The 27,127-nt window shown below is 35.9% G+C and overlaps 1 protein-coding gene and 1 long non-coding RNA gene across 5 annotated transcripts in view; both read left to right on the top strand.

Moving 5' to 3' along the window:
- Positions 1-27,127, top strand: part of LOC137864758 (uncharacterized) — a 353,484-nt gene that overhangs the window by 174,616 nt on the left and 151,741 nt on the right. The window lies entirely within an intron of this gene.
- GRIN2A (glutamate ionotropic receptor NMDA type subunit 2A) overlaps positions 1-27,127 on the top strand; it is a 190,846-nt gene that overhangs the window by 131,779 nt on the left and 31,940 nt on the right. For all 4 annotated transcript variants that reach the window (XM_068699194.1, XM_068699195.1, XM_068699197.1 and 1 more), the window contains 4 exons: positions 87-240; positions 4,679-4,804; positions 7,372-7,601; positions 14,150-14,310. In XM_068699194.1, coding sequence (XP_068555295.1) covers positions 87-240; positions 4,679-4,804; positions 7,372-7,601; positions 14,150-14,310 — 671 coding nt within the window. The remainder of the gene's footprint in view (positions 1-86; positions 241-4,678; positions 4,805-7,371; positions 7,602-14,149; positions 14,311-27,127) is intronic.

The raw sequence follows: 27,127 nt of genomic DNA on the forward strand, positions 1-27,127 counted from the left end.
CTAGCAATGTTTGTTTTAAATTCATTTGGAGAAATGAGGTGTTCTCTACTGAGTAATATTGGTGGTGTCTTCTCTTTGTGGATCAGGTGGTATATCATCGTGCAGTTATGGCTGTGGGGTCTCTCACTATTAATGAAGAGCGCTCTGAAGTGGTTGACTTTTCAGTGCCATTTGTTGAGACTGGGATTAGTGTCATGGTGTCACGGAGCAATGGCACAGTTTCACCATCTGCTTTTCTAGGTATGGTTCTCCAACCCCTCAAGATCATTTAATTGCAATTCTGTAGAGTGGGATAGCTTTCATTGTTAGTTAAGCTAAATAGTGTGTTGACATGTTTCTTAGATTTTTGAATTACATGTTAGGAAGTTTGTATGGTGTCAGCAAACTGATTAATGTGGTTTTTAACACATGAAGAGAGTGCTGTTGGTTTCAGATGCAGTAACTGGAAACCAAATAATAATGATTTGAATACAAAAAAGAATTCCCCAGCATCTTCATTTAGGAAAATTACTTCCTCAAGATCTGCTTACACATTAACCCGTGCTTTTTTAGCCCATAATAAGTTGTCTCATATTTTTCTAGCACTCACATTCACAAAATCATTTAACCCCCCCCTTCGTAGAATAGCGTAGAAAAGAAGACTTTGCCGTGATTAGAATAGATCTGACACTAAATGGGCAACAGATACATCTGGCTTCCAAAGACCATATTACTGCACTGCAAAGCTTCTGAGTGTTTTCTTCAATTTTATGTGTTGTGATGATGGAGTTGGGCAATGGGGATTCAGCATGGAAATGAAAGGCTCGATAGAAAAGAGGTGGGATACCAAGAAGTAAAGATCTGTCTTCTCTCCTTCCCTTGTTTGCTACTTGTTTCTATTGTTCGTTTCTCCTTTCATTATCTGCCTCTCCACTGTAGTGCCTATGTTTGACTTTTATATTTAGTGGTTTGACTGAATTTTTCAAAGGTATTTTGCAAATGAAAAATAGTGCTAGTGGAGATAATATAATTGAAACTGAAGAAAAATCAGTATTTTACAGGTATCTTACAGAACAGTTTCACATCTTCAATATGGTGAGCAATTATGACATTTTAATCATTTTATTATGTTACATATTTATTATTTATATATATATTTATATCAGTATAGTTTCTTTTTAGATTAAGTGTAAATTCTTCACTCAATTCAAATCACCTTTAGCCAGTGAGGAACTGATTGTTACTAGAGTATCAGATACAAGTGGGCAAATAATTGTTTTTTCTCATAGCCATTGTCATCATTTATACACAGAGCTTATTTCTCATACCTGTTCCATAAATGCACATTGCAGAGATGAAGCAATAGCTTGTAAGTGTAACATAGTGAATAATCAAATAATTTACCTAACTTGTTAATACCTAAACAGATTTTGTTGGTGGTTAATTTTGTTGTTTACTGAATAGAAGACTGTTTAATGAAATTATGAGAGGCTGCATTTTTAAATGAAAATACTCAGATAATGATTTTTTATTTCTATAAGTAATTGACTTGTACAGTTAATTTATTTTTTAAATTGTACTTTCTATGTGCTGAAGTTATCATTTGAATTATACGGTGTTTTCCTAAATATGTTCCAATTTTTGGCAATTTTTTAATGGACTTTGCTTACTTCTTACCTGCCTCCAGCTATCATCAAAACAGACTGCTTTTGTGTTTTTTTCACAACATCATAGTTATATTTCTACAAATAATTTAATGCTTTTGGTTTAGTTGGATACGTACAGAATTTAAAAAGTAAAAATGATGCCTTCTTGTCAAGCTCTATAGAATAGATTTTTTTTTTTGTAGAAATCTGATCTACTGCACTGATAAATTAAGTCTGTGATCTCAGATGTACTTTCTGTTTATTTAGACATAGATGAAACTGTCACATCACTGGAACTGCTTGTGTATTTCGATGTTGTGGGAGTAGTATTAAAGTGCTCTGCCATGCAAAATACTATCAGATAGATAACTGAATTTATTCATAGACAGATTTAGTTTTAATTTTAACTGAGTGTCAATTGAGTTGTCTTATGTAACTTTTATGTTTTTTCTTTTTTTTTTATCTGTGAAAAACAATACTATTAAATAGCAATGAAGTTTATGAAATACTTGTTTTTATGATTTACCACCATCAGTGTATGCAAGTGCAAAATTTGTCTGAACTAGATTTTCCATTCAATGATTGTGTCTAATGGATTTAAATAACTGATGGGCTGACAGCCTCTTCCTCATTATCTGTTCCCAAAGGTGTCTCCTACCAAGAATTTTAGAATAAAAAATAAGAATTGTATCCATGTTAAAACTTTTTCATGTATTACTACTGTTCATGTATACTAGATCCACGACGTAAGTTTTTAAAAAAATCAGTGGGGGTTTTATTCAACTTTTCTATATATTTAAGAGGAAGAGAGTTCATAGGTGGGGCTACTTGTCTTTTTTTTTTCTTTTTTTTTTTTTCTGGTGAAATGGCAAATCTTTTTCATTGCTCTATTTTCTCCATTGCCAATAATTTGCAATGTACACTAACAAGTCATATGCTAGTATTTTTCCGTCATATCATTGTTCTACTTAAAAATTTTATAAAACCTGCTGCCTCCTGGGGAAAAATTCCTTCTGTCCTTTGAGAATCAAATAACAGTGCTGAATGCACAATTTGATCTGTAATATGACAGAAACATCAACTTTATTATTCAATTGATTTTGTACTTGTTCAATCTTGCTACTTATTATAAATGGCTTTTTATTTTGCTGTTGCTTCTGTTGCTTCTACTCCTCATTACCAGACTGCTTAAATTATTAGGGACCATTCTGCATTAACTGTTGTTTATAGCTTGCTTTTTCACTTTGGCTTATTTTGCCCTTTGCCTAATTTAAATTTTGACAAATTACCATTGCTGCTTTTACCCTGATGCTTTTCATAAGAGTTTTATGAGGGTTGCTGACTGTCTTCTATGAGAATGCTGTCAATATTGTATGATAGTTTTATGTGAATTCCAATTAATTCCAATTAATATATGATTACATAGAATATTTATCATTAAGTGGCATCTACTTGTCTGTTTCTGAATTATTTATTTTTGTCTTTTAAGCATTCTGTTATTTTGCTAACTTATTATTCTCTTCCAAAAAATGTCTTTAGTAATTGAAAGAATTTCATAAACTGTCTTTAAAAGATAACAAAAAACAACAACAACAAAAAAAACCTGTTCTTTAATCATCTCTTAAAATCAAAAAGAGAATTGTTTGGTTTGAAAATTCCATGCTTTGTCTTGTCAGTTCACATTCAAACTCACAAGTGGTGCTATCTGGAATTTGGTCTTTCATGGTTCCAAATTTATGAAGAAACTGTAGCAAACGAAACCAATCTCATAAGATTTTCACATATAGGCCCAAATTATGATACTTTATTCCAGTTCTTGGTGAATACTTCATGCTAACTTGGGCAAGGTTCAGACTGGGCTATTGGGCTCAGCTCACTTTAGCTCTTGCTCAGAGTCATTTCCTACAATGATAGAAGGATTTTCATTTTTGATGAAGAGATTAGGATGGAGGAATCTCTTGGACTTTCAAAAAGCAAAGCATGGGAGCAAATTCATTTATTGTCACTTCCAGTGCTTCTTGGTTCTGTTCTAATTTAAAATAGTTATTAAGATTTTTTTCTCACATTTCAGAGCACATTCACGCTACCAGTATTTACCAGAATTAGAGTATAATATGCCCCCAGATAAGCTGACCTAATAAAGATATATTACTTTGCCATACCAAACTTTTGTTGCATTTATCCTTATACAGTTACCACAGGAACACCTGAAATGACAGAGAATTTGTAATCGGTCAAAGCTGAAATTTAAGAACTTTGTGTTATCACATGGTATTTCCAATCCTTTCAAAAAATTGGTGCTTGTTCTGGTATTTGAAACTACTTTTAGTTTTCTGTTCCAACCTACTTCTTTAAGGTATGTTTTTTCTACCTTTCAAACTGACATTCAGTTTTCCATAAAAACCTTTTGATTTCAGAAATTTGCTCCCAGATGAGAGTGAAACTTGCAAAAGAATGTTTTTGCTATGAGTGGAAACAATGTCTTCATTAGAGATAGATGAAAGTGAAAAGGGAAAAAATAAAATCTGAAACCAGATTTGCTTTGAATGCAAGCATTTGGCTTTTTTCCCTAATGCTTTCTGTTGGATAGAAAATCAGAGAGAGAGGTGTACTTCACTGAAACACCAAATGTTTTAAGCATATGCTTAATTGCTTTTGCTCTACAGAAACTGTCATAATGGTTGGAGTATTCTGTTGATAAAAGCATGCATCACAGGATTAATAGAAAAGGATTGTAAACTGAATAAGCCGCAAGTCAAACCAATTATTTGCCACTCGGTGTCAAGGTTAAGACTTTGTTAAAGAAGACAAGTACATAGACTTCATGTTTGAATTGCAACTCGCATTTATGATTTCACATGTATGGAGACTGTGGATACTAACAGCAGTTCTTTGTATATTGCTGCTTAGTTCTAGCAGTAATGCTAGCATTTTTGTTGGTAAAAGCTAATTTAAAGAAAGCCTCTGGGCTTGCCTAGCCTGAGACACTAGAATTCTTGTGATGTGACTGGTTTAATGAACTGTTTCTGTTTCTCTTGTCTGTTTTGCTGCAGAGCCTTTTAGTGCTTCCGTCTGGGTGATGATGTTTGTGATGCTTCTCATTGTGTCCGCCATGGCTGTCTTTATATTTGAGTATTTTAGCCCTGTAGGATATAACAGGAACTTAGCACAAGGGAAAGGTAAGCTTTGCAATTTACACAACCTTAGGGCTATAAAAACAAAGCAAAACAAACAAACAAAATGTATTTACCATCCTTTACCCTGTATCTTTTAAAATAAATGTAACGTAGGAATAAAACAGTAATAGTTATGAAAGCATGCTTGCTCTTCATTTAAAATGTGATTTCTTGAGGCCTTATATACTCATGTCTATATTCTAATTCATTGCAATAAAGATGTAGAAGGATAAGTGATATTAGAGAGAGTTGTATTCAGGCAGCATTATGTTAGTATACTGTATCAGTTGTAGGGCGTCAGCTTTAAAAAAAAGCATTGAAATAAACTCTTCAGTCTCCTGACTTATGAATTCACAGATAGTTCAGAGATAATGATCTCCAATGGTGATGTTTGGTGGCTAATCTGGAAAAGCAGCTGTTACCTTTTATATAGTTTTATATAGTCCATATAAAAAGGTATGGTTCTCTTGTGGTGAACTCATCCTTGAAATGAGGCCAGTGGCAGAAGGGCATAATTTCTTACTGTGTAGCATTTGTGGCTGTAGAAACTTCTTTTTGAAAATATAGTGACACAACAAATTTAATACAGAACACGTCTTTCTCAGTGAAAGATACAGTTGTATACTATTAACACTCTGACCTGAGAATGATGATTTCATGTACCGTGGTGCCCTCATCCTTCCCTTTCTTCACTTTCAGTTCAGAGTGTGGACAGTTTTTAATTTCTGAACCATACCTTGTTTTATAACGATGTCTCTCAGGTTGGTGAACATAGTCCTAGAGACTATAACAAGCTAATGTTTTCTTCTAGTTGGTGGTTGGTTTGTTCCCTGAACAAGGAGGGTTTTGTAATGTTCAGATATTGTCAACATTTCAATAACTTGGTAAATTTGTAACCTATGTCCAAAATAAACACTGTATTAGGAAGAGGAAAGGAGAAGTATGTACAGACACTGGGGATCTGCAGCCTGGGCTGTTCTTTTCTGTTCCACCTTATGTGATTATGTAGTGGCTACAAATTCATATTATGGCACTGCAACATCATAACTTAGCAGTAGAGGCTTGCCACAAATCCAGTTGCTATTCATTTGAAGCTGGGGAAGCTTAAAAATAATGTGACTTTACGTAGATTATTGTATTTTCTGTGTATTTTTAGTAGGATGAAACTCAATGGTGGTAAAATCTTCAGTAGTTTTCTTGGTATATACTTTCATTTGTATTACTGCTTAGAAAATACTTACTATTCATCAGCTCAATCTTAAATGGCCCTATAGGATAGCTTCATAAACCAAAAGCCAGCTCCATTATGATTATTTTACTGCAGTCTATCTTAGCAATGCAGTAAAAATAGAAAAAAGATAATCTAAGATGTGTTTGAGTCTATCAAGAAAATTTGCACTGTTACATGGAGCATTTCTACTGAAATGACAATATGCACTGAGTGTACCAACTTTGGATTTTATTCCTTTAATAATTATTTTTAATAATGTAAACTAAAGTTAACAAGTAAATCTGAGTTTTAGTGTGCATACCCATAGGCAGGAATAGAGGTAATATTGGAGGAGTCTGCATAACAGCTTATTGTCTGAATTGTCCCTTAATTGAAAAATGAGTACTTTTGAAAAAGTTGGATGAGTCACGTTCAGGAGCAGCCTGTTTCTCCATTGAACACACAGGGAGTCTAGATGATGTTTGCACTGTACTAACCTAAAGTTGGGTAAGAGGAATCTTCCCTTTATTCTCAGAGAACTCAACAAATACGGTCTTTTTAGTGGATAATATCTCTGCTAACCTGCTTCTGCTAGTCCATGGGCATGAAGTGAGGGCATTATGCTGACAACTTTGGGTGCTTTCGGATGAATTCAAAGCTGACTGAAAAAAATTACAGAACTGCACAGATTACCTGGGCCAGGTTTCTGCCTGTAATACCAGTGCATTTGAAGCCATGGAACTGACTCTGTACCTGTGAGGTAGCCTGAGTCTCGCTATAAGTTATGTAACTGTACAGGTTGCTCCTTTTTGTTGATTTATTTTCTGAGTGCAGCGTTGCTTAAAAGTAGGTGAAATGTTCACCCATTTTGATACGCTTATCTGAGAGTACATAAAGTTCAAAAAATATAATGTTGAAGATTGGAGCTTATAAAAATACTTTGGGTGGGAAAAGTATTGGAAACAAATCATTAAGACTTATATCCACAGTTTTCCATTTTACATGTCAGCTGGTACAGAATACTGAAAGGGGACATAGCGTGGCACACACCTTACTGCAAGAGACATCAGTTTGGTCTCCTCCAAACCTATGTTTGCAGTCTCCATTTGAAAACTGCTGAGGTAAATACACGTAGAGAAGTGTTGAAATATTTTTTGCAACAAATATGGAAATAAATGTCATTACAGCAGAAAGTACCGACGCTAAATTCTATGATTACATTGGGAGGACAATGAACATGTATAAAAATATTTTTTGTAATGTGTTGGTGAGTGCTTTGTTGTTATCATGTAGTTATGTATTTGTGGTATCTTACCACAAATATACTTGCAACTAAAACAAATGCTCTTTGCAATTCCAGATCCCCATGGACCATCCTTCACCATTGGCAAGGCAGTGTGGTTACTCTGGGGCTTGGTATTCAACAACTCTGTGCCTGTGCAAAACCCCAAAGGGACGACCAGTAAAATCATGGTGTCAGTTTGGGCCTTCTTTGCTGTCATTTTCCTGGCTAGTTATACTGCCAACTTAGCTGCATTTATGATTCAAGAGGAATTTGTTGACCAAGTGACTGGACTGAGTGATAAGAAGGTAGCTCTTCTACCTTAAAAGACATCAGTGTCTGTTCTTCGTAATCTTTATACAAATTTGTACTCTGTACTAAAACCTCATTAACTATGACTGCATTAATTGAAAAGAACATTAATTTTGTGAAAAAATGGAAATAAGTTCTTGTTAGATTAAAAGTAATGCTTCATGAACATACAGAAGCTTGAAAAAACTGAAAAGTCAGCTTGAATGCATGGAATACATTTAAAAATATTTAAACATCTCTGTTTAAAATGTTAATAGTTTATTAATTGGCAGAATATTCATTAAACCAGAAACTATCTAGTAATCATCTGATTACTATCAATACTAATTACTAAATACTAATTACTAATACAAATTACTAATCAATGCTCCTGAAAAAAAAAAAAGTCTTTTTGCTTTTCATGTAGTGTGGAAGGAAGTCATAGAGAGTTCAGATTTAGAGTGGTGCTAGCATAACTAGACAAATAGAAACAATAACAATCCATACGTGTTCCCTGTGGACACTCGAATATTTTCCTTGTATACCATATGAAGAATAAAGAGTAAAAATAAAGTTGAGATGTATATTACCTGGGATAAGGCACAGAATTTTGATTGTGGAAGTGGCTTTCCTCAATTCAAGAACTTTTTGTGAGAATTCTGTTTTGAACAGTAGACTCTGATAGTTCACTTAAAGCCTGCTAAAGTTTCACAGAAATAGATAATAAATATGCTTATTTTTGCATATTGTTCTAGCTTGACTGAATTTTCATCTGCTGAAAGTATTCAAGGTCTTGGTACTTGTGAATTTTAATCAATTGTCCTATAAATCAGAAACCCAGCAATTATTTATTTCTTGTTTCATTTGTGACCACTTTGTTGAAGTGGTATTGCACAAAGTGGTTGAAGTCTGTTTGCAAAATTATTGTAGTGATGGATATACACAAAACACATAAAGGGCACACTGTTCTCAAGTTTGTGCCCAGTTGTTTAAAAATAAAACTAAATCTCGACATCGAGAGGTAATATTTCAATTGACTATAGCACAAGGGAGAACTTCACAGGGAATTTATTTCAAAGGACAGAAGACAAAGGAAATTGTTATTCAAAAGAGGGCAACAGCTCAGATAGACTTGTCTGTTTTCAGTGATCTGAAATATCAAAGTATGAATTTCAAGCATGGCTAGGGGAAAGAGATAAAAAGAAAAGAAAAATGGTAGTAGTTTTGTTTTCATTAGGTTGTGTTATAGCAAAACCTTTGAAAGAATGTGAATACTATAAGAAATACCTCTATTTTAAAATAACGCTTAATATGATACAGATAAAAGGTATTTTTCTAACGAGGATTAAAAAAAATGGATTTGAAAAATCTGTTCAACTATTTGTGATTAAGTACAGAATGTTTTCCTGGTAAGTCCTGATCAGGGCAGGCTTTGGCTTTCACCTGGAATAGTGCTGGTGTTCAGGTCTGCCAATTCATTTGCCACTCTCACCTGTGGGCTGGGTAAATTTCAGTATTTGTTCTGTAGCCATTGGCTAGTATCTTCCTCATTTTTGTAATTTTCCTGTTCTGTCTACTAAACAGGATTTTATTTCTAAAAATAAAAAAAATAAAAAAGGACAAAATAAAAATAGAAAAATACTTGAATTGGAAAACAGCATCTGCTCATGTGCAGTCTTCTCATGATTTGTTTGATCTCTATCTTTTTTTTATTTATTTTACTGTATGGTTCTTCAAATCCTGCCTGAATTATACAGGGATATATCAGGGGAGCTATACCTTTTGTGATTAAAATAGTTAAACAAGCCAGAAATCCAGAAAAGCAATAATCTATTTAAAATACTTTTTGTCATACACAGGTTTTGCCTCCTCTACAAAGCTGAGCTTTTTCAGATTTTCAAAATTTCACATAACTAGGGATAATTTATGGGTATATAATGATTCATGTTAAATAATTTTACTCCCCTCAGCCATGTTGCTGCAATGCTGTTAGTAGTAGATCAGTTAGGAATGTGCAGTACTGTTGCTTGCTGAATAACTCTGTCCTTTGCTGCAAGCAAAGCTGTCATGGGCAAAAGCCAGTGTGAAGGGACAGAAGTGAATATGAGTTAAATTAATTGTAAAGAAGTAATATCTAGAAGTCCACAAAATTCTGGAACAATTGACAACTTTTTTAATAGGAACATAACTAGGGACCTATCAAAGCTATCTTTTTTGGTTAATTTTAATTTTTTTAATGACTGAGCATAATTTTAATCCATAAACTTGAAGATTCCTTTATTATCTTTGTTAGTAGAATTGGCCTTCCAAAACTCATGCATGGCTGGTAAATCAGTTCATTGAACCCATTTCAGTTCCCTTGAACCCGTTTTCCTACTCCCACAACTGAAAAGTCATGCACTTTTGTCAGTGCCGCCCTGCGATAAAGCATTCCCAATTGGAGGTGCTGGCGGTTCTCAATCCAGCTCCATTCAAGACAGATAATAGAGAAGATAAACCAGGAAAATAAGCATCTCTGAGCAGTCATCCCTGACCCTCATCCTTCAAAACCTTCCCATACAGGGAGTGTATTCCACCATCATCTAGTTCCGTCGTTTTGCTGAACACATGGTGACATGCTGCTTACCCTTCTCCTTGGCTTCAAGACTTCTCGATACTTTCCTCATCCTTCATAATGTTGCTAATGAACTTCTGAATGCTGTGTCATCTGTGTGTCACCCAGAAACACATGGCACAGCGTGTACTGGAATTAACTGGAAGTGGGTGTTCATAAATTCAAATAATTCAGAAGATGAGAAGAAAATTATATTTTGACATCCTTGTATATGTAAAAGATTTCTAAAAGCTTTGTCTTCATAAAAAGGTACAGAAAATGAGTCCAAAAGTATCAAGCAAAGCTGGCACTCATGGCACTTGTTACTTTTGAGACCATTTATGCCTCGTCTGTTAAAAGAGAGACAAGATCACTATGAGAGAGTACAAAGCACTGGACTACTGTCTAGCAAGCCTTTGTTTTTGTCTGCTGTGGTTCTGCCACAAAGTCACATTTTAATGTGTCCCATGTGTGTGTGCTCAAGGGGATTCTCTTTAGCCTTAATAAGAAACCTTAATTATGCCATTTGCAGGTTCCTTAATTTTGCAAGATTCATAGTATTCTTTTTTTTTTTTTTTTTGGTGGAATGGCATGAGCTCTCTAGTTACTTAGAGAGATGTTTGGTTTGTGTCATAACAGAGCAGAGTGAACTCAAAAGTCAGTATGGATTATGAGGTAGCTAGGGTGACCCTCTCACCCCAGTCCATCTCTCCACTTCAATATTAGACCTATGCAGTACTTTTTGAGACTTGTTGGACAAAGATATTGAACAATGATTATAATGATAATCTTGGAAATACTAAATACAGCAGCTATATTTTTCATGATCAGAAATAAGAATGTCAGTGCTTTCCATTTGGTAAAGGAAGAAAACAGAGTTTAATTTATTTATTTTTTTCTCCGCTATCACCATCCATAACTTCCATAAAAATCTCTGTTAGCAGACAGAAAATGTTTACCATTTGCTATTATTGTAGTAATTTCTTCACAGTTCCTTAAAATACTTCAGAACAATAATGAACTGCTCTGAATACCAGCCTTTTCAGACAGGTGTGCAAATCAGCATACTAAATCAGTATTAAACATCTGTGAAAGATATTTTTCCTAGCTTTAACGAAATTGTCATTTTTCTTAATGCATGTAGATAAAACAAACTAAAATGGTAGGAGTGTTTTCTCAGCCCAAACATTCTGTTTGGGATTTCTAGATCATTAGGACTGTGTGCCACAGATGTAGCAGCAGGCATAGCAGGGGGAAACAGGAATGAATTGCTTAATCATCTGAATAATTGTAGATCTCCCCAATTACATTTCAAGTAGGGGGTTTGTGCATTATATTTAAAGATTTTATTACCAATTAAAAATATATATATATATTTCAGAAGAATTCTAGGAAGGAAATTGTTTCCTAACAGACATTAAATATTTTAATTCCCATCATGGGGTTTCAGGGAAAATGACTGCATCTATAGATTCAATGCTTTTTTCTTTCTTTCATGCCTGTCCCATAGATGTGTGCTGAATCACAGAGCCTCCATACTTCTCTAGGACATGTCAGTTTACAGAAGACAAGTTTAAAATTGCTGATAAGAAATTTATATAACTTAGACGCGAATGCAACATTTTTAAAACATTGTAAACTGTTTCTTTGTAATATTCAAGTAGTCTATGAGCAGGCAGTAGTAACAATCATTTGAAAACAAAAACAAAAACAAAAACAAACTCCTCATGACTGCTAAAATTTGTTGGTGGATGGTGTTTGGAACCATTCAAGTCTCTGAATTTTCTGTACTTATTCCACATACAATTTTTTTAATCAATTGAGTTACTTGTTATCCTTATGACCTTCAGATGAACCAGTACTTTCTATTAATCTCTGCTTTCCTGCAGAAATATTTTTGTGTTATGTGGAATGTTCAGTTTGGGACAGATACCTCAGTTCCTCCAACCATTCCTATGGGAGAAAACTGCCCCTAACAACTTTCACATCTATGAATGTTCTTGAAAAGTGAGACTACGTAAACCAAAACTCCATTTGTAAACCACCCAGATACTCCACCATGATCTTCCTCTTCAATCCCCTTGTCATACCCTAGAATTAGGATCTGAGCTTCCAGAATTCTCACCACAATTGAATTTCCAAAACCACCAACTGCATGACCAGCATCATTTTTTTACAGATCTTGAAATTGGCAGTGATCTTTGATTTTTTTTTCCCTCCCGTATTATTGGTTGGAAAATTTGAAACATATATTAGGAGTTACTGAAAGCCATCTCACTACTTCAGGAATTAATTATCTGACCATTTTATTAAAGTTAATAGCAAGTGACATCTATATCGGTGGAATCTCTGGACATTAGCTTAGGAGCAGGGTTAGCCTCAGTGCCACATCCTAAACACAAAAAACGAGACAGCAAACATAGACTAAGAACCATGACTGGTATACAGTGCAGTTTTGGTGCATGGGTCAATGTGTAAGGTATTAGTAACGTAATAATTTAAATGGTAAAGCTGTGAAAAGGGAAAATGAGAAAAGTACAACATCTGTTAGCTAGATGAATAGAGAAAAACAAAGTTCATTCCTTTATGCTTTGTCAAAATATGCATAATTAAAATGGAGCACTTAATTGTAGTTCTGTAACATGAAAATATTGTTGCAGCCATAATTTCACAGTCAGGGTTTGATGGAATTGAAAACACTCCCACTTTTTGTGTAAGCCTATTTGTATTCTCTTTCCAAACTGGCACTGGATCCTCAGAATTCTTAATGCCCTGAGACTAAACTTTAAGAAGAGGACTAGTGCATACATAACCCAAAGGAAGCAGCAGCTGTATAAATATTAGCTCTCTCTTGCAGCACAGGGTACATAAATTGCTCTTCTAACTTTGACAATAAAAACAGAGTTCATTTTACCATGTAATTCATGGGTGACTGCTTTTATCAATACTCAATTGCATTTCCTTATTAGCCAATAGTTCCTCTAATTTGAACAGCATTCTAAAATTTATTTCTTAAAGAAACATTTTACCTTGATCTTAAAGTGTTGCATGGTACCTAATGAGAGATCTTGAAAAGCCACATATATAATTTTCAGGTCTGTTAGCAAGTGTTTGTGTGAGACTGTCTGAAACCTGAGTGTGCCCTGAGCTGTTGCTAATCCCTTTGAGATACTTCCTGGCTTGTTTGTCTGTGCTGATGCAATACTGATCGAGAGGGTGAAATTGTAGAATAAAATCTATATGACCTCAGGCAATTGGTTTGTAGTTTTAAATTGTAGGAATAAACTGTGCCTAGGATTCTAGGTGTGAGAGCTCCAGAATCACTCTTCATATAAAGTGGTGAAACTGCTTAGCCCCTGGGAAGAACTGTTCTTCCCCCTGAATCACAGAGGTGGAAGGAAAGCTAGTCCTCACCCTTTCCCTCCCTGGGCACCAGCCTCCTGCAGTCACCCTCCAGAGCAGTGTTAGGCTCTGTGTCAAGTACTGAAAATGAGCCTTTTGCCTGTGCAGACCCACCATGTCTCAACTGAGATGAAGGTTGGAAATGAATTTCAACAAAGATACTGTTTTATTTTGATCATTAAGTAAAAGTAGGTCTGCCTAGAGTTTGGGTTCTCTAGGGAGATGCTGGCAGATGGGGAGTATCTTCCAGTAGCTCTCTGCTCCAGATGCTGTGGTTCTGCCATATTGCAATGCACAGGAGAAAGTCGTATTGAGTGGCAAATCTGAGCTGTTTTTAATTTGGATGTAGATGTTTCTGTGTCGTTCAACCAGTGTGAAGATAATTTCTGTTATAATAGAGCTGGCAATTAACTCCAGGCATTATTTGCCTGGAATAAATTTGAGGCAGCCTATACAGTTTTTTTCTTTTGTACCTACAGTCGCCCTGATAGATATTACTTCCTTAATTGACATCTTCATGGATACCCATTTTGAGGCCTGAAAGACTTTACTTTTCCCTTTTCTCTCTAGTTTCAAAGGCCACATGATTATTCACCTCCTTTTCGATTTGGAACGGTCCCAAATGGAAGCACAGAGAGGAATATCAGAAACAACTACCCTGATATGCACCTTTACATGACAAAGTATAATCAGAAAGGAGTTGAAGATGCCTTGGTCAGCTTGAAAACTGGGTAAGCTTCTACTATGGATTTTAAAGAATACTATACACTTTGCAGGAACTGAGAAAAATTGATCTGTACTTACTGTGATACTTACTGAGCAGTGGTCTCATGCATGGCGTGTAGTCCATGGAGTTTTGTTTTGCTTTGTTTTTTAAACTGCTTTGTACTGATATCAGAAAAGAAATTGAGCGCCTGTGATTTGTATGACTGTTTTAAAATTGTATGGAAGCTTCAATGCCAAATGTATGATAGATGCACAGGACAGAATTGCTATTCCAATTTTACGAGAAGGGATACAATTGCATCTGGATTTGGGTGTGGGCTCAACACGGATCATGATTTGTACAGTCCCTGCTTATCATTGGAGGACTCTCCCATAGCAATGTGTTTTCAAAAGGTGCATTTTTGACAAGGCTTGTTTGTCTGGGCAATGTGCACTACCTAAGATTTCTTTTCACCTTCCCATCCTTTTGGCATGCTTTTAGGTGCACTCTTAGATTTTCTTCCCTCTTATAATTATCATGGTCTCTTGCTGTCAGATCTAAAGTCTTGACTTTGATCTTAATAAAATCTGTTGAGATGAGGTATTCTAAAGCGTGTTACCTAATTCTGTTTCTGACAATCTTGGCAAATATTCTGGCAAATTTTATTGTCTTTCTTCCTTATGCTATGCGATTTAGACTTGAGTGCTATCCATCCTTTTCCCTCTCTGAACTGGCTCATTCTGCCTTGTTGGTCAAAATGACAGATTTTTCATTTTAATTGTCAAATAGTTTGAATGTGACTCACAGTTTTCATCATTATATATCAGCATGATATACATGTATAATGGTTTTAATAATCTTTTATAAACATACAGGCTTGATAATAACATGTATTTCTGTTAATAATAGCGGATTACAGAATTTATCCAGATAAGTGTTTTTTGTTTTGTTTGTCATTTGTTGTTTTTGTTTTATTTATTTATTTATTTTAAGTGAGAAGACTAAATTACCAATAGCGGATTAAGTACATCAGCCCCAGTGGCTGTTTGATGGTACAGTTATTACTTACAATGAGAACAGGATATGTCATCTTATACTAAATTAGCTGTTACTTTTAGTCCGTAGTGTGGGAACTGCCTGTTCTTTAAATTTTTGCTCTCCTTCCTCCAGATGTGTAGGGGATTGTAACATATTTCTTCTGTGAAAAAAAATGAACTTCTCCAAACTTTTTCATAGTATCCAGATTCCCTTCCTTAAAAAGTTGTCCTTTGTATAGTTTTGTTCGCCACTGTCTCCATGTACTCCCTGCATTGCCATTTCTAAAGGTGTTCTGAAACGGCATTTCTCAAGTGGGCTTTGTCCCATCCTAAGATAGACATGTAACATAAGGTGAGTTGGACCTCACCCAAGGTCTTCCAAACTGGGGGCAGAATTACTGCTCCTGCCAGCGTGTGCAAGTTGTATTTCCTGGGAGACAGCTAAATTGTGCATTGTAGATACTCAGCTGAATTATTTTCCTGCTGTGAATTTTTGAACAGGTAGCTATCCTTAATTTCAGCCATTTCTAGGGCTTGTTTGGGTGGATAGTTTATTTAGGGGATATATATTCTTTGTACTTTTCATCTGCTATTTGTGCTACTGGAGACCTTGAAAAACTAGTATTAGATTTAAAATAAGGCCAATTGTCAGACACTTTATCATGAAAAGGAGTGAGCTGCCTGGCTGCAAGGGAGTTCAGGACATTCACTAAAACTCAGGCTGGCTGCTCTTGCGCCAGCTCTTCCAGCTGCTCTTCCTTAAATGCTTTAGTCCTTTGACAGCAATAAACCATTCATTTTTAAATAGATGTTTGTTTCCACTGGAGTTTCCTCTTCTAAGTGATTTCCCAGTGTGAATACTCTTAAGTGTCTACCTTGCTCCTCTTGACTGACATTTCTCTAGCAAATGGTACAAATAAGCTGCCATGTGTGGTGTTTTCTGCATCAGTGTAACTGCTACATACTGCTGCACTCCTTAGTATTTTGTCCCATAGCACCTACAAGATTAAGCAGCACGCCATCAGCTGCTGAAATTTCCTATGATACAATTGTCATGTTGAGTTTGCTTAGATCACATTTTTGGACATTCCAGCAGAAAAGTAGTGTCAAATGGGCTTACGCATTTTCTCCCTGTACTTTCTGCCAAGCAAAAACTGTGCAAAGCCCTAATCTCTGTGGTAATTGTGGGTAATAAGCTCAGTTACAGATCAGGCAGCATGACTGTATCTTCTTTTTGACTCAGAGTAGTTTCTCTCTAGAAAGATGATCTCATTTAGGTGACCAAACCGATCAGCCTGTGTCATTGTCCCCTGTCACTTTGCACCTTTGTCCCACTCAGCTTCTCCTTTTTGCAAAGACATTTGGTGAGGATGTGAGGCAGTTCCAGTGGCTGACACCTCAGGCATCTGTGAAGCTTAAAGTGTCCTGAACGAAGGAGATGAGCCTATGTAATATGGGACTGTAATAATTTGCATTCTAGGAAAGACAATAAAAGCATGAACTGGTATTTGTCAGGGTATCCCAATTGCCTGCCTCTTCTTTTTGTCCAGTCTTACGTTCTTCAAAAACAGCATTTTTCACTTTTTCTACTTTTTTTTGTTGTTGTTCTCTTCCTCAGTATATATGTTTTCTCATCTGTGGCATCCTTCCCATCATTTTCCTTTCTCCATCATGATTTTTTTTTGACCAGATTGCAGATTATTTTACACTTTCATATGAAGTTTCATCCCTCTCATCCTTCTCTAGAATAGATCAAGCTGTCACCTTCCCTACTTCACTGGAGCCCATGGGTTTGGATCCTTTGTGCCCCCCGGAGTCTATGTTGCTGCTGCTTTTTTGAGAATGACATATCTTTCCTTCCACAACCTTTTTCTGCTTCCCAGCAAATATATAATTTCTACTTTCTTCTTCAGCATGTGTGTGTCCTGATTGCAACTATTTCATTTGTTTTCATCTGTATCTCTTGTCAAAGTTATCCCTAGATTTTTTTTTTCTTCTCATTTCATCATCATCATCATTGGTAGCATACAACAAACAATTTTTCTTACATATCAAGCAGCTTGCTGCTTCTGCACAGCTTTTTGAAGATGAACAACTTGATAATTATAGAGTCATAGACTATAGACCTGGTAAGGACTTGCAAAGATTGGCTGGTGGATATTGCTGTGTCAAAATAAACAGTGCCTGTGTTCCTCATGAAGAATTTTGATATAACCTGTATGTATTTTGAATATCACTTTAAAAACTACTTTTATTTAATTGAAGACATAAGATTTAGTCACATTTGACTCCTCATATACAGTGTTTGATTCCAGTTTTAGGGTGTAGCAAAAATACCAGCAATCAGGCAATACTTAGAGTTTGAATAATACTGCCCATATGGCATCTGAGCTAAATAAAATAAAGCTTTTAAGTGGTTGCTTCTCACAGTTCAGTATAGTTTTGCTATTTCTCAGACTCTTAAGTTTCTAGATTAATTAGTGTTAGTCTCTTGGGAAGTGTTGGAAATACTTTCTTCTTTGAGACCATCATGTTTGATATGTAAGGTCATTTAATTTAACTGGATGGAGAAAGAAGGAAAGAGACACAAGCATAATACTTCAGGTGCACAGATTTCTGTAAGATATATATAAATTTTTGTCAGAGACATGCACGTCTCTATCTGTTTCGGGAAGAAAAAAAAGAAAAAGGTTGTTTTCTTGCCTTTTCACAAGAAGTGAGCACTCAGCTGTCTGAGTCGAGTCACTGATATGGCCAGGAAAATTCCAGGGGCAGAAATATGAATAGGAATGTGTATGAAACATGTATGGTTTAGGGGTTCGATAGGTTCTGTTGTTGGAGGATTGCAGTACATGCAGAGATGAGCATGTGCACATTATTGTGTCAAGGAAGCCTTGAATAAAATGCCAAGACCCTTCCTGTTTGCATCATTAACAGAGTAAATGCACAGTGTTTCAAAATCAGCTTACATGGAAAGCATCATTCTCAGAAAGAATTGACTGGGAAATACTGCAAACTCAAAGGGAAAGATGATTTGTGCTTTAGGCTGACATTGATGTTAAACCTTCTCCTGCAGGTGAAGTTCCTGGTTCATTGCAATGTACCTGTGAAGACTTGTTGCTATCAGTAGTGGAGGCAAATTTATCAGTTGTATTGGCTTTTTTCCTTTGTTTGATAAAAAATCAATCTTTGATTCTGACAACAATAAAAAATACTATCTGTAAAGTCTCAGTAATATCTACCTCTTGTCAATAGGGTCTCAGTCCTGTGAGGCAGAGATACATTTATCAGAAAGCTGCCGAAACATTGTTTCAACAAAACAAAGAACTTTTTGTATTCCCTTTATTAATTAAAACTAGCAATTTCCACCTGTGCCTGTTGACAAGGAACAAAATTAATGTACCTTGTTATTGGAGCACTGCTTAATATTTTTTTCAAAACAGTAAAATAAAAGATTCAACAACATACAGTATTGAAAGTAGTCACAGTTTTACAAGCTTGCCAAAAATGTAGTGGTGGTTTTTTTCCAAACTTCATGCACGTAAGTGGGCAGCTGAACCAGATGTGCTACCTGTAGATCTTCAGATTGCTCTCTAGACAGAAGTTCAGGAATTTTCCTCAGGTTTTTCTTCCTTTTCTTCAATGAAAACTGAAACAGCAGTTATTATCCAGATAGTGAAGAGTGCAAGAGACTATGTTAGCCAATGTCTTCTTCATGGGAGAAGTCCAGCTCTGTTAGAGTCATGGTGGCTTCTTCATCTTCTTCAGATACTTCTTAATAATACAAAGTTCTAAAAATGCACTAGAAGTATTTCTGTCCATGCTGTGTTTAATCAAACTATCCTTCCTGAATCCACTGCACAGGACAGACAACTATCATTTTATTTCTTGAAGAGAAAACAATTCTTTGAATTCATAACCAAGTTGTTTTTACAGTGGCTGTTTGGGTGTGTTTGTTTCCATTTGCCTTGCTGTATTTTTCCAACTTTTTCTAGATGAGGTAGATAGATAGATAGATAATGCTGTCCTTTTCCAAGGCAAACAACCTTATTTGTTATAATGCTTTAGTGTGGGTTGTGTCAGCTTGGAGTTGTGTTTGCATGTAGCATTTCTCCATGTATGATTGTTCTGCTGCCATGTAAAAGTGTAAAGAGGAGAACATTCAACAGCAATAGACTGGAAGCGCATTGAATGTTCTCACCCTTTCCCTAGCACAGCTGCAGTGGTGTGTTGTCTGGAATTTAACTGCTAATGGCTGAAATGAGAAAAATTCTTTGGGACTTTCTTTTCCAACTATACAAATAAGATAGGAAGCTTTCACTTGCCTATTCCTCATCACTGATGAATCCATCTTTTTTTTTTTTTATTATTTACTTCCTTAATTTTGCCGGATAGGGAGAACACAGGCTAGCATCACAGCATGTATCTTTTTTTTGAGAAAAGAGATGGCCTTTTTAGTTGATGCTGTTTTCTGGCAGCATATTGATGTGAGGACTTTATTTCAGTTTCATTGCAAAAAGCTGTCAATAGAGCTTGTTTCAAGGAAACTGCGGAAATGAATCCCTTGTGTTCCACGGGCAAGCAATCCCTTGCTATACACCTGCAGATCCCTTTGCTACCATGAACGTTTTTCAGTTTTTATTTGCAGCCACAGCTGTGACTATAAACTCAAGGATTTGATGCTGAAGTTTACTTGGGATTCCATCTGCCTTCCTGTTAATGACTGCAATATTTGGTAGTTTATACACATCAAGGTCAGTGTCTTATTCCCTCCTTATCTGTGGCATACTGGCAGAAATATGAAGCTGCTTTAAATGCATGCCATGGTGACAGCCTTTCTGCCAGACACTGGAACAGGTATGGCCTTGCATGCAATGGTTTATCAAATTTGAACTGTCCTAAGAATATGTTATTGACCTGCAGATGTGGCCTGAGCTGTCAGTTGCTTTGATAGGAAGAGGTGACCAATCTACTCCTCAACATTTTTAATGACAGATAATTGTGCTAGACAAAACACCTGGAAGAGGCTAACTGAACTGTGTGGAAGTTATTCTCTCTGCCCCATAGACACACAGTCTCCCACCTGAAAACAATAAAAAGTTTTAATTATTTTAAAGCATGCAATTGTACTGAACAGAGAAAGTGCAAGAGAAAACCCCAGAAGGCTCTGATGCCCTTTTAACCCTCAGTCCCTAAGCTTATTGACCTGAATTGGACATTTGTTGTGTTAACAATGCTTATAATCATGTCCAATTCACAGCTTTGCACATCCCATTATTTGTTGAGCAGATATAGACTGGTCAGAGGCTGTGCTGGCAGCTTCTGCAGTGTGTTACAGGCACAACCAGGAGGCAAACATCTCCATTTCTGTCAGGTGGAACAAAATTCAGATTATGCCCAGCAGGTCCTTCTGTTCATTAGGTCTGTCAATTAACATGGTAGTGTGCCTAAAATAAAAACACAACAACAACAACAAAAGAAGCTTGTCTTTTGGACAGCCAGCTGACTTCTTCGCTTGGATGCAAACCCATTTTTACAATTGTTCTCAATTTATTTTGCAGAAAAAATTAATCAAAATTTTCATCAAAGAAAAAGTTTCTAGTTTTTATTCTTTCTGAAGTTCATACCTTTTCACCTAAAATGAGGAGTAAAACTATGACATAAATTGCCTGTTTGAGAGAAAAATTATATCTTTAAATTTTACATAAAAAGCACAAGATCTTCATCATTCTTGTGGGCAGATAATAACAGCTTGTAACTGGAACTCAAAGAAGCATTCAGCTGACATAAATTTTTAAACTTTTAATCTAGTGGCTCAATATTTTCTGACTGTTTCTGATTGACAACACCTTGCAATATTTGTAATTGAGACTATTCACCCTTTTCTTAGACTTCTAATATTACAACTCATATAGCAATAGTTTTAGCAAATTTTGGAAAAACTACCTAAGGTGGTTGGCTTTGAAGGAGGAAGGGAAAGGTGAGTGGACAGCATGAGATATCTGTAGTCTGTAATCATTTATTGCTTGCAACCCTCCTGGGTGCCTGTTACGATACATGAAGGGAGATGTCTTTACCAGAGGCACAAGTTTATGCAAATAAATATTAAAATAATGTATGAAACCCTTAGTATTCATGGAATACTAATAATGTATGAAACCCTTAGTATTCATCTAGGAATGATGTTTTCATGCCTTTTTATGGCCTACTCATGAAGTCTGCTTGGGTTTTGCAAAGCTTTCTAAAATCTTTGAAAACAGGATTAAAAACTGCAGTACATCATCTGAAATAACCAGTATTCAGATGGGCGATCCTTGCTCCAATCACATTTTTAAGATACCACTGAAACTACAATCTGAAGTTTAAGTATGTGCTGATGTTAATGAAGAGGGAGTGCGGTTCTCCCTCAAAGTGTCTCCTTCTCCTTTCGAAGTGTCTTTCAAGGACTTAAAGTCTTAGAGATTAGCCATTTGGGATACTCAGAATTCACTGGTTTAAATTACTGTAACTGAAACTTGTTTATTTGGAAAAATATATTCATTGATCTGCTCTTATTACAACAACAACAAAAAATATAAATATTTTTATTTTAGGAATTAGCTCTTTAGCCTTTTTTTTTTTTTTTTTTTTTTTTTAAGCAATATATTGAGTGATGAATCTAATTTGTATCTCTCAATGTTATTTCATTAAGGAGAAAATTACTGTCCATATTTTCATCAGATCTATAAGATATTCCTTAAAGAGACTTTTGTCAGTCCCTGAATGACCAAATTATTGTGCCAGGTGATCATTCCTTTAAAGGCGTGATAAAACCAAAATGTGAATGTGTAGAAGAAGATGGGAAATTAATATCTCAGATAATTCTCTGTCAATGGTATTTATATCTAATAGTAAGGAATATACAATAGCTTAGAGGACCGATATAACTAGCTTCTGGATAGCTCTATTCTCATACAAAGCCACACACTAGACCGTTTTATTATAACTTTTTGACATTTTTGGAAAAGAAGCATGCATTTCAGCAGCTTGTCTGAAAAACAAAAGAATATTAAAAAAATGCCAGTAGATTGTGAGACAGAAACATGGGAACTCCTTCTAAGAAAAAACAACATGAATTGAACTTTAATTTTCTCAGTCAAATAAAACACAAAACCAAGCTAGACTACATCTGAAGTGCAGGCAATGTTTGCCTTAAATAATATACAGTGTCATGTGTTATGCCTTCATACTTTCTGCTTTGTAGCTAGACTAGAAGTAGAGGTGAAAAATACTTTCAGAAATTATAATTCTGTAGAAGCCTTTAGTGGCAACAAGTTAAAATAATCACAACTGTTGACCATTTTAGATGTTTTTATTTAAGCAAAAATGAACATTGGACTGTCCTTCTCTTGCTCTCCGCTTTTTGTTCTCTTCCGTCTCTTTCTTTCCTCTTTCCTGTTTGGCACCAGATTTTTCAAGTTCAGTGGTGACTGACATTATGCTGAAATTTCTGAGTTAAACTGGCGTAGTTCTGGAGATCAGGTGTTGAGAAAACCAATATTAAAACAAGCTCAGAAAGAAACTGAAAAAATTGGTGGAAGGTGAATTATCTGGCAGCTGTTAAACATGTTGGGGGATTTAATACAATCTCTAGCTCATAAAATCTCCATTCATCTGAAGCCAAGAAGATACGCAGGGAAAATGGCATCCACATGTCTTGTTTCTTTTATTCCTTCTGGAACATTTATAGTTTGCTTATGTCAGAGATATTGGGACTTAAATCTAAGCCAGTGAAAATCTACTGCCTATGTATAAGTATTCCTAACTGTAGATATGTCTGGGCAAGTCAAAGTCAAACTGGGCAAAGTTGCAAATCAGACAGCCCTCAGTAAAGATCCATAACTACCTGGGAGAGCAAGATGTTTGCTATGTTCCAGAATGTCTATTTATCCCTACCAATTTTGTCAGTAAGTACTAAATTATTGTACAAATACAAATACGTTCTCCTTAAAACCATCTGAAGAAGCTAATAATGTGAATAATGATCTCCTTCCTGACATTCTGTAAAAAAACTCTCTGCTAAACAGTTTTCTCTCCTGGTTGGCTGGGGTCAGTCAACTTCTGAAATCAATAACTTCATTTAGTTTGGCATTCGATGGCTGTGGTTGTTTAATTTCAATTTACAGTATGCTGCTTTCTTTTGGACTTCATTCTAATATCAATTTCAGTATTCATTCTAGTATTTTTTTTGCTGTTACACTGGGTGAAAAGATTCTGAAGTGAACTTATAACCATAGACACTGAAAATAGGAATTGGAAAGCCAGTTTGCAACTGGGCAACTTCTATTTGTGCTGAAAGACTGTGGAGATATGAAGACATTTAAATTGCTCTTCCATAGGCATGTTTTTCTTGGTGGTGGTAGTGTATTTTTTTTTTTTTCTCCTGGGGATCTGTTCACTCAAGGATCAGTTCTGACATCTAATAGCTTAAAAGAAACGTGTGCCTGAATCAGCATAGCTTCCTGCTTCTTGCTGGTGTTACTGCTGAAGTGAGCTGAGTACAGGGTTTGTACTACAAAGTCCCACCAAGCTGGTAGCATGGTGATAAGGACATCCTGTGGTATCTCCATTCACAGCAGGATTTTCTGGCATCAGTTTTTCTCATGTTTTATCCCTATTTCCCCATCACTTTGCAGTCTTTCAGGAAATACAGTGCTTCTTACATCCTTGTATTTCTTCCATGTATTGAGAAGTCTAAATAAATAATGAACTGTGTAGGACTTTATGTGCTGTTCCAGGGGACTCTTGGGTGAGGTTGTTTTTTACAGGTTTTGATGAAGAGGAAAATAACAATTTAGGTGCTTATTGGGATCTGACAAAGCAGTCACTGAAATGTCTGGGGAGGCTCATACCTCAATAGTTTCAAATAATCTATAAACAGGAGCAGACATCATCATGTCCAGTAAAGCTGGGCCACATTATCAGGGCTTTCTTCATGGCCATTCAGATAAATGTTCTGTTGAGCTTATCCAGAACAAGTTGCCTCCAGGAAAAAAATGGCTTGTAGTGTGCTCTTCTGGTATATTTTTAAAAAGATTATTCATTTTGTCAACGTTACTATCACCATCATCATCATTATTATTATTTTACATAATGTAGTTATCAGCCCAGTGTCTTTAAATATTAAAAAGAACCTGGAGATAAAATGAGCAGGTGAAAGTATCTATATCCCATCTAACTGCTCTTCTTTTGAGAGGAAGCTATTCTAACTTTTAATGCTCATTTGATTTGGGGAACAGATCAGCAGATCAGGTGCTTGGTGAAATGTGCTGAATTCATCCTTCATTATGCTATTGTAACTGGGACAAAACCTTTAATCTAAAAATATATCCCCCTACTTGACTTTTCAAATTTTGTGTTTTGATAAACTGATGCTTTAGAAGTACTTCATTGCTTGGCTTCTGCAACCCGAAATGGGACACTATTCCACTGCTAAAATTAACATAAAGGCATGCAACATTTTCCATAATTTTGTCACTAAGGCAAATATTATAGGGACTGGGAAGGAGGTTGCATAGATTGTGAACTCCTGTGAGTGAGAGGCTGAATATGTGCACTCAGGTAACTATGGGCAAGTCAGGCAGGAACTCCTCCAGCAGCCTGAGATGGCCCTGACAGGTGAGGTGAGCCTCTACAATCTCTCAGGTTTTGCAGGATGGTAATAAAGTTTGTCAGATCTTTGTGCCTTTCAAGTTTTGCGCCTGCATTTTCTGTGTGAAGATTGAAGCAAGGACAGTTTGAGTTGGGAGAGAACTTGGAAGGGGAGAGATCCACTCCCTGCTAATGAGTTCATCGTTTAGGTGGGTTGAACTTTGCTAACCTGTGTTGTGGCACAGGGGTGGTCATTAAGTTAGCCCCTAATGAATTGGTAATGTCACGGAATGTCAAGGAATCCACCCAGTATATGTTAATTAAGTTAATTTAAGATTTTTGTGGACCTACTTGGATATATTCAAGAATCACTGTAATGAAGTGCCATCAGATAGCCTGGAGTAAGGCAGAGAGAACTGGGGATGTTTGGCCTGGTGAGCCTAAGTGTCATGCTAGCGTGCTTTTATTGAAGCCTTGTGTTTAGAGCAGTGTTCCTTTGCTTTGATTGCTGCATCACTCTCTACTGACCTTTTGGCATTAGACTCCTGGACACATTTTTAGAGAGGCACAGATGAGGTTATGTCTCTCACTGTGCACTCTTGTCATGCTTTCTTTTATCTCTTTGGTGGATGTGACAAAAATAAAACAACAACATAAACAACAAAACTAATCTGTAAATCCATCATATATTGCAACCAGGAAGTGCATGTTTGATTTAAAAGGCACTCTTCATCAAGAATAATGTAGAAAAATCACTGAGATAGAGCTGTTTACAGCAAAATGCAGTGCAAGCAAATCTCTATGATGGTGCAATTCGTAAATTCTATGCATTCTTGTTTTGTGTAAGTCAAATCTGTGTTAGTAACAAATACACAGCTTTTGTGTGATCATGAAATAACATATTTGGGGTGTCAGAAAACATAAAGAAATGTAAGAAAAGGAACTGATTCCAAAGTTAATGTGGATCTGACAGATGAACATCATCGAGTGTTGCCCACTTTAGCGAGAAATTAATTCTGCGGTATATATTGAATGTGTGGATTTACTGCTCTAGTTGAAAACTGGAAGGTGACTTCAGTCATAATCCAGTTTCTCTGATCCTGAATGGAAACACAATATTATTTGTTCCATACGACTCAGTGACTGAAGATAAAGAAGAATAATGGGAATAAACAGAACTGCATAAAAGCATCCCTCTCATTTTCCGAATTCTTCACTACAGGCTGTAGTAGGACACAAAGTAATTGGAAGAAGTTGATTTCCTGTGAGCAGATAGTCATTTTTGATTATTCCCTCTTCTTTCCATCACAACAAACAAAATTCCTGAACGATCATGTGGCTGGTTAAGGAAGAAAAGAAACATTTTCCAAATGCACTATCCTTTTGTTTTTTGAGGAAGAAACCATGACTAATAAAGAAGCATTTTCCTAATCCTGCTTTTCAATTTCCATTATGCAAATCTTGTGAAAAGTATGTGCTAATACTGAAGATAAGGAAAATCACTGTTACATTGGGGAAGTGTTTTAATCTTTTCAGAAATTACTCTTCTGTACCTTTCCCTCATCTAAATTTAATTTTCTTTAAACAGGATATTTTTTTTTATTTTTTTTGTCTGTATACTGCAGCGCATAGAGAATGATTTTTCAACTCTTATATTTCATGCAGTCCTATAAATGTTTGTGTACAAGACTGTCCACATGTGTTTTTCACAGATCACCCACTTCAAATTATTGCATTCAGTAATGTTTTTGTTTATTTTAGAACTATTCCAAATCATAATTTTATAACACCCGCTGTTCGTCTATGCTGTATGAGCTAAAATTCTCCCCACCACCCATTCCTCTGTATTTGCTAGGTAATGAAGGACACTTGCCTTGTCGATGCTCTTACACAAATGTTTCAGGATGTGTATTTTCTCTCCTACCTGGGATTATTGCAGTAGTTCAGAGGAAGTTTACAAACCTGCCAGTTGCTCACATGAGTCATAGTACTGTAATCCTGTTCCTCTACATTCATTGAAGATTCCTGGCATGTTTGGCCAGTATCTGGTATCTATAAATCTTGGTTCTTGCTGCATTCTAGTTTCTATAGCTCTCTTCTATCTTTCTTGTAATTCTTGGCAGTTTATTTAAACCTACACAATGTGACAAAGCTTTTCACCCCCTGAAGTGGCTG

Source organism: Anas acuta, chromosome 15, assembly GCF_963932015.1.
Source record: "Anas acuta chromosome 15, bAnaAcu1.1, whole genome shotgun sequence".
NCBI classification, from domain to species: Eukaryota; Metazoa; Chordata; class Aves; order Anseriformes; family Anatidae; genus Anas; species Anas acuta.